The sequence below is a fragment of the Amphiura filiformis genome, chromosome 3 (genome assembly GCF_039555335.1).
Source record: "Amphiura filiformis chromosome 3, Afil_fr2py, whole genome shotgun sequence".
NCBI lineage: Eukaryota > Metazoa > Echinodermata > Ophiuroidea > Amphilepidida > Amphiuridae > Amphiura > Amphiura filiformis.
This window is the reverse complement of record NC_092630.1, coordinates 28,763,178-28,772,437: the sequence shown is the minus strand read 5'-3', so window position 1 is coordinate 28,772,437 and position 9,260 is coordinate 28,763,178. Positions and strand designations below refer to the sequence as shown.

Below are 9,260 nucleotides of genomic sequence, written 5' to 3'. Positions count from 1 at the left end.
ACCTCTTGGTTGTGATTCCTTCCAGTAGATGGCTATGTAGATGAGACCATCATGCTTGGATGATATTCAAGCTAACTAGACTCAAACACAACTCGGAAGTTACACTGAAACTTCTCCGTTGACTCAAACTTCCTGAGTCGACTCCAAGTCGACTCAAACTTTTGAGTCGACTTAACTTTTGATTTGACTCAGCAAATGCCATTCCCTAAGCCAACTCTTTCACTTTTTTCACAATGAGAACTCAAATGCAGTTTGACGGTCATAATTTGTTACGCATTTCCGAGCAACTTTATGGTTTGTTTAATTTACAAAGTCAAATACCAGTTAAACCTGTAGTTGTACGTTCAATACACTGCAAAATGTAGCTCTATGTCCAAAGGCTGCTCTCAATACTGTATAGGACCCCCTACACTCAGCTTCAGAGAAGAACGGCAGTCCCATGCTCAGATTTATGCAAGCGCCCTGTTAATGAACGACATATGCAGAACTCTGTGTTCCCTTCAAGAGCGCCACTCTGCGCCGACCAATGTTTGATGCATAATTAGCCAATCGGTCTGTTGTTATGATTGTCAGATGATTGAATCAGAACCATACTGCTGTGTTTACGCTATGCATGCTCTAAAAATGTAAACAACTGCCGTTCTTCTCTGCCAGAAACTGTAGTGGACAACTTTTCTCAACTTCAACAGGCATTCCCATTTTTACTCAAGGTTTGTGAGCCAAGATTGGTAATGGGAATGTTGTAAGTGACAATGAAAACCGTACACACTTAAGAAGTTTTCCATTCTGTCAATAACATGCTCTGGTCCTACGAGAACATATGAACATGTACCCATACACCATTTTTGGATGATTCCCATAGTACAATCTCCTGATTATACTAACATAATATCCGAGGTTGACTTTTGATAATATGAACCACAGTACACACTTCAACTTAGGCATGACATTGCAATACTACACGCTGATGCAGCCACATTATCATGCTGCACCCTGTACACATCATATATATAGCCTAAATCTCTCAGCCCTCTACAATTTTTTTTCAGCGTAAGATAAACAATGACGAATAATATCTCCCTGCAAGGTATACTGATGTTATGAATCAATCACACAGGACCTTGAAAATAAGGTCAATTTTAAAATATTAAGATGGGCATAACTAGCATAGAATACCATCCGCACCGCGTGTGTAGAGTTAGGGTTAAGGGTTAGGGATCATGAGGGGTACGGAGGGTACTCTTATAGTTATACCCAGTACCTGCAATGCAAGCTATACAACAAACAGTTTAACATGAACCCAAATTTAGCAGTGAGGTAAGTTTTGTTTACAGCTACAGAAACAAAATGCCCATCATCTTTTTTTTTTTTGACGATCAACAAATCTTTTTCGACCCATCTATGAATTACAATAGACGAATCCGACGAGCCAAGTGATGGTCAGGATTAAGTCGGCCATAGCTGGGGGCCATCCGCGCCAAACTAGCTTAGTTCGTTTGGATTGCGATCCAAGACGCCCACTATTGCGAGCGCATCAGAGCGTGTAGCACTTGCGCCGCGTCACGGGAGCAGTCCTGCACTCCTATGATACTGGCGTTGTGTAAAATGGATGGATGGCCCCCAGCTATGGTCGCCAGTGAGGTGTAGGAATGTGGCTTGTCAGATTCGTCTATAATGAGTGGTTAAAAGGTCACAAATCTGATAGTTTAAATTTGTCAAATTCCGTTTTAGAATGTATCTTCTCGAGGATTAAAAAACAACGCACCATACAGTCTTTCATGATACGCTGCACCAAGGGGCCCATTTCACAAAGAACTGTGTCCAATCTTACGATTGATTTAATACAGGATTACGTGTAGTAAATCAAGGCTTAGTGAAACAGAGCCCTGCTGATAAGTTTTTCATGAAAACTTGCTAGCCACTGTTACTATCATCTTTCCTGTTTTTTTTCACCATGATATATTCCATAGTATCCTAGTCAGTGCAAGTAGTCTTATCCTGGACATATCACTATTTCTGCTGGCCAATGTCAATGTCACTCACCAATGTCACCTAAGAAGCCCAGGTGCCAAGACCACTTGGTATGACATGTTTTGGTAGTAGCATGCTTTATGTGCATGTGCTAGGCTGGGAATACCTGTATATTATTGCTATCATTTTTTACTTGCCAGCAGAAAAAAAAATCCTTCAAAATGTCACAGCAAGCTGTAGGTACAATAATCACTAGTGGAACAGCATTACATCGCATTTACCAGACCTCCAGAAACACTCAATACTGAATTTGCAAGTTCATCATTTTTGTCGCAAAGCCTTCCAGAATTCTGTAGCATAGCTTTGCTCAACATTGCACTCTCATATCAATGACAGTTCACCACACACATTCAGTAGCAGCCCAAGTAGATCAAGAATGATTTGTTGCGCTGGGTGGCATCGCTGCAGGCAGCAGACAGGCAGGATTTTTAAAGAAGGGCTTGTATTACATATACTCAAGGTTCAGCATTGATTTAACAATCACATATGCCGGTGGCACGGGTGGACCGCTCCTCTAGTCATACCGGTGATGAGATGACGTAGAGGCTCTGGAAGATGGCAGCTAGGATTGCGATGAGGATGACACACACTGGAACCCACTTCATTGATGGGATCTGAGGAAAATGAGGTGAGAGAGAGAGAGTGCAATGGGTTAATATGTGACACAATCTGGTCCATGGAGGCCCCGATGAAGGCCAAAGGAGGCATTTTTGAAAATTAAGTTACTATAATTATCACCTTATACAAACATTAAGTTATCATATACTGAAGACACCAGAGGTCTAGCATACTTGGTTCTAAAGTTTTTTATTTCCAAATGTTTCTTACTCCATATTTTTGCCTAAATCTCAATTTCAAATTTGCTGCCTTTGGCCTCCATGGACCAGATTGTGACACATATGGTATGCAAGTCTATCTATAATTGTCGATTTGTCGGTCACACATGACACAATTTTGACTTTGTAGAGAATTAATCACACAACTTTTCATATGTGCTATATATCCACTTAATTACAACATTGGAAGTAGACTAATTAATAAGTGAGATATTAATTAGAACTTTGCATGTACTGGAATTTTAAACCAGCGCTGCATATATAAACTACAGGCAAAATATCTAATTCTCGATTATGAGAGCCAACTTGGGTACGGACAGATATTTGCCTCAAGCGTACTACGCAAAGACCACACGCTTACGGCGCAAACACAGCTTTTGAGACTTGACCAATCACGTTTTTTAAATACGGTTGTTTGCAAAGGTCGGTCATGTATGTTGTGCGAAAAGTATGCTGATGCAGAAGGTACATCCTTTCATGATCGAGAATTAGATAACTCGTCTTTAGCTTATATGTTATGGAAGTGCCGAGAATGACACAATTACTACTATAAATACTGTTTCACATGCCAACATGTTTAAAAACGGGCGCAAAATTTGAAATTTTCCATTTTAGATACTGGTGCATAGTAGCATAATAATTATGACAAATAGTTGACTATTTTAATAATAAATTATATAATCTTGATTTTGGTTTTGTTCAAACTTGTTGAGTGTCAATTTATAACTTAATCTAACATTTTAACGGTTCTAATTCTCAAAGGTTTTTCATAGAAGAAAAAAACCCATGATACTTACTGTATTTACCTCTGGATTTCTTCTTTGCTCTAATGTCAACTTCTGCAATTGCTGTTCTAATCTCTGTGTTTCCTCCCTCTGGCTTTGACATTGCTTCTGCAATTCGGCTAATTCTGTGCTTGCTTGAGAGAGCTGTTTGGAGAAATATGGTGACGAAACATCAGTTAAACTGGGTATTTTGTGATTCTAGCATCCTATTTTTATCTTATGTTTGAGTAGATATTCACACAAAAAAACATCTGAAAATTTCAGTTGATTCAGATTTTGCATTCCTGACTTATACTTGATTATTTATATTACATAGGCCACTGCGCTGTAATTTTGTTCTGTTAGCAGAACATAAATACAAATTTGACGATATTTTGCTAAGCGCATGAATCGGAAAGAAATATTTTTGTACACAAACATTATATAGCCAGGTTTCCAGTGGTATAAAAAAAATATTTTTGTGGGGCAAAAAGTGGGGGATCAGGCTATGGATCACAAAATACCCATGTAAGTGGATTCGTCCAAATACATTACTTGAATTATGTTCATGAAAGAAATAATATGACAAAATTCGTTCAGATCTTAATTGCCATACAACGTATATATCTAATCATCAATTAGATTCTATGGGAATCTTGAAAAAATTTAATCCCACAATATAGGGGAACAAATCATATTAATGCATGGAGTTTGGTGAATGGCCCAACAAGATCAAATGTATAACTGGTTAAAAACAGCACAAGGTGAAGCGACAGCTACCTGGATTGTTACGTGCATTTGATGCAATTTAAAACGGACATTATGATCGACTAGATTTTTCTCATCTTCTGCAGAATCAATTTAACAAATATAGATTATTTTTGACCCAATCAAAAGCAATGATGACAACGTAATGATATTTTGATTTTAAGGGGGTTCTACACCCCTGACCAATTTTGTGCCTATTTTTGCATTTTTCTCAAAAATTATAGCTCATTGGTGACAAGTAAGATATGTATATCATAGGGGCAAGGACTACAACTATTGCACTGAAAATTCAGCAACTCAAGGCAAGTAGTTATCGATTTATTGATCAAATATTGGCTTTCCCTCATTTTTGACTGTAACTCCACAACTGTTGTCTGTAATGAAATAAAATTTCCAGTGCAGTAGTTGTAGTCCTTGCCCCTATAATATAAATATCTTACTTGTCACCAATGCGCTATAATTTTTGAGAAAACTGCAAAAATAGGCACAAAATTGGGCAGGGGTGTAGTACACCCTTAAGCGGATAACCAGAGGAAATCAAGAGCAAATAACTAAGCTAACTTCTCTACCCAAATGACTTACATTTGTTTTGGTTGCATCAGCCTCTTTTTGACTTTCCATTAAGTCTTTCTTCCAACCCATCTCCTGCTCTGTCATTCTTTCTCTCTGTGCTTCAGACTCCTTGAGTAACACTTGAAGTTTGTTGAGTTCTTGACTTAACTTGCTGGTTTCTCTTCTAGACCTTAACAAGTTTGTAGAGATAAAAAGAGTCGTAAGTTTAAGAATATTAAGTTCTTTTCAGTTTCTATACAAGTTCCAACACAAATTGAATATTCCATATCAATGGAGCCATTGCAACTTGTTTCATATCTTTTCAATGTCTCCATTTCAATATCATATTTCAACTAAGTAATATGTACAATTATATTTGCACATTGCACGGTTATGCGAAGTTATGTCTCTTGCCAGTTCAAGGCTTTGCTTGCATACAGCGGACCCATGCAATGGGCGAATATATCATTACATTATTTCAATTATACATGTGCCATCGTTCAATAATTCTAACATATGAGAAGGTTAACGTATGTAACTGGAAGATAATTTATGCAGCTGGAAAGAGCAAAGAGGCAAGGCTAATCATTTCCTCCACTTCAAAACATTCCAAACCATTACTTTTTTTTACGACACATGTGGCATAACTTGGCATTAACAGCAGAGACAAAAAAATCACTTTTGAAGCTGCTGACGAGGAAGCACCCAGAAAGTGATTAACCTCCCTGCTGAAGCTGGCCCTTGATCTAATGGCTGGAATTTGGGTAGTAGATGGTAGAAATGATCTGCACTCATTTATAGCTGCTCTAACAGCTTACATAGTAGCTTGAAACTTTGTATCCACACTTTAACAAGCACACATCAAAAATATTCTTTTCATACGTAAGCATCTCCATAAAGGGAACAATATCCTTTGGTAAGATGTGTTACATTTAGAAATCTGGAAAAGTTTGAAGACCCTCTCTTCAAGATAAGATGACAGGGGAAAATTTAGCAACTGACAAAGCCATATTGGACTCTTCAAATAATCTTTGTAGGACAGTATCCTGTACTTACTTATTAATTTCAGATTCCATTTTCTTCTTGAGGTTTGCGCATTCTTGCCGAAGACTATTGACATCAGCTGTTGAGTTAATCATGAGGTCAATCCAATTTAGAATACTCGGTAAACAAAGATATTGAACAACTCAAAAGGATTATCTACATGGCCTGAAACCATTCAAAGATTTCCAAAGTTCATTCTTAATATATTATATTTTAATTCGATAAAGTATTGTCTTCTTGACTTGGATTAGACCATACTACATATACCTTCCCCAAACACTATGACTTGCGTCACAAATTACGTGCCCAGGAACTACTTAATTCATTCTTTTTTTCATTTATATACTAATTTCGTTATATCTAATTTGAATGTCATCAACTAAGTCGATCATACAAAGATTGATGGGAACATTTCAAGTTTCCTTTTAGAAATGACCGTGTAATGCAGTTTTCTTCAAACCATCTTACAGTTCTACACCACTATCTAAGCAAAGTATATTGACAGGATTGAATTGGATCTAGAGAGATGTTCTAAAATACCCACAACTTGATATCTGATGGTTGATTACTTGTTGGACACTGGATAGTTTAAAAAGTTTGGTAAACATCCTATTACCCTTATTCTAACTACACAATGAAGAATTGTTCCCAATAGCAAAGAAACTTACCAACATGCTTTGCTGTAGCATGTAAGTAGCATGTAAGAGAAGAGAATATATAAGCGGAGAATATGTAAGTGGACAAATTCAAAAATTTGAACATACTACAAAATCACCTAGAATATTACCCACAAAAGATCTAAACATTTGAAGTGCAAGTGAGAAGAGAACAGCAATGAAAACGTATCTATATGCATGCAGATACTTTAAATTGTGTGCAATTTGACAAGGAGGAGCCACTTTTCACCCAAATCCACCAATACAATTTAACACAGAATATAAGAGAACAATAGAGTATGTATAATACAAAAAACCCTGATGCCAAGGAACTTTCATCCTCAGTCACCCAAGTTCTCTGTGGCATATTGGTTCCACTCTCATATCCTATGGTCTGTAAAGGTGAACGAGAGGAAAAGGGTCCTCCCAGTCGATGATGTGAATAAGAATTGTGGACAGAGAGAAATCAAATATAGACCTGAATCGTCTTTTTCCTTGGGAGGAGGAGCCGGAGCAGACGACGCATCATCCGATTCAGACTCTCTGTTATCAGTACTGCCAGCCATTGTGACTTCTTCAACTGGATGGTGGGTGGAAATCATAAAATAATATATACACATAACAAACACACGCATGCACACAAAATAGCACAGGAAATAGGGGTACAAGAATGGCAAAATGATTGGTAAGTTGTCAGGACCTCTTTACAGATCTAAGGTTGATTCCTCAAAACTTTTGAAAGATTGAATTGCATTTATTTCATCAACCCAATGTTTTTGGCACTCATCATTCATCATTAAGATATCTGTTACAATAACCATTACCTAATGATGCGTATCAATTATGAACTTCCTTTCTTGGGCAGATTTTACCAGTGCTCATAAGCACTTTAGCCATGATGCCTTATGGTGTTTTGTGAAACTGAACCCTAGAAAACAATGAAGCCCTTTTAATCGGGATTTTACTTTTTGTGATAACTTTATCATATCAAGCTCCTGAAAGTTACAAACCACCTTAAAAATTATGAAAATTAAAATGTGTAAAAAATAAATGAGGCATCAATTAAAAACAAATAACATATTTGCAACTTATCTCTCATACAGAAGGAACAGGTCCTGTACATATCAAATTAAGATTTAATGAAAACTGGCACAAAGAAGGCTATTTATAAACAAAATTATTATCTTTTTGATTATATTTTGATAATTCCTGAATAATTCTCATGTTTATTGGGATCTGGACATCTTCTCTTTATGCGAAGTTAGCTCTGTTCAGATAATAGTCAACATGGAAGCCATAAATATCAAGAGATCATAAAAATCACAATTTCATTTACAAATGGTGCACTAAATTCAGTTTGTGATGTGCCTAAAGCTTGACAATTACATGCCGGGTAAAACATGAAAACAATTGTACACAAATTTACAATCATCACTTTCGGGTACACTGAGTGATATTTATTTTTGTTATCTTTTTTTTCCACCTTCAAATAGTATCCATTTCATATTCATACAAATACAGGCATGTCGGCTGTAATGAAATGGATATTTCCAGGAGTGTCGCCATTCAAAAAGCAACTTTGAGCTGCCTAACATACTGTCAATTGAAAAGGCGCTACATCTTACCAGCCGATTGGGCTTGTAAATTTGGAAAATTTTGTAATTTTACCAGCCCAAAAGCAAAGTCACCAAGCATTGGCTGTTGGGTGTATATAAAAGTTCATCCCTAGATAGTATTTCAGAATCACAAGAAAGTTCTTCAAAGAAGTACTCATTATACAGTTTCAAGAATCTCTCAATGTACCCATCCATCAACATGCATTTAAGAAATAAACATCTTGGTGCTACCAATGGTATCATTACTGACATATAATGCGATAGATTGAAATAAAAACATTTTCATTTTTGTAAGAAATAATGTGACACACTCATGTCCAACCATGAACAATACACACTCTTTTCGCATAAAAGAAAGACCAACAAGGCATGAGCTAGAAGTCTCTCATTAAAGACCCATTCAGTTATCCCAGCGCAAGTGTAAAATAATTAAAATTGTTTATAAATTGCTTAAAAGTGAAGGATACGTCATTCAAATTGTCATATGGTATTTTTGAAATGACAAAATTTTTCAAAAAATGAAGAAAACAGCAATACTGACAAAGTTGAAGCCCCATTCAAACTACATGTAGCTAATTTAGATACTGTCAGTATCTTAATTATAGATCCGTGTAAAATGTCTTATTTTGTCTTAAATACACAGCTTTCGGCTGACCCACTCGCAGGCTATGTTAGCACATCTCTGACAATGACAAAGGTACCAAAATCTGAATTTTGATGATTTTTACGATCGTTCGATGAGCAAATCACTGAATGGGCCTTTAATATAGGTCTCCATAGTCCATTGCACAACGTTGTATTCTATTTGTGCATATACTATGGACATACATCATCCAAACTTATGTAGTAGTTTTCACTGTCTATTATTTTCAACACTTTTACATGTATGTATTGTGTTGTAGACAAAATCATCAATACTTCTAACAAGAAGTAAATTGCACTCCTGTTTTTGCAATCAAATTGAATTGAATTCGCTGTCTAGGTGATATAATA

The 9,260-nt window shown here is 36.5% G+C and overlaps 1 protein-coding gene across 1 annotated transcript in view; it reads right to left on the bottom strand.

Annotated features, from left to right (window-relative positions):
* Positions 1 to 1,580: 1,580 nt before the first annotated feature.
* The window catches only part of LOC140148319 (uncharacterized), a 106,158-nt gene continuing 98,478 nt past the window's right edge, over positions 1,581 to 9,260 (bottom strand). The window contains 5 exon segments of the mRNA XM_072170227.1: positions 1,581 to 2,645; positions 3,674 to 3,796; positions 4,982 to 5,141; positions 6,008 to 6,074; positions 7,130 to 7,231. Of these exon segments, the coding sequence (XP_072026328.1) occupies positions 2,550 to 2,645; positions 3,674 to 3,796; positions 4,982 to 5,141; positions 6,008 to 6,074; positions 7,130 to 7,231 (548 nt within the window). The 3' untranslated portion in view covers positions 1,581 to 2,549.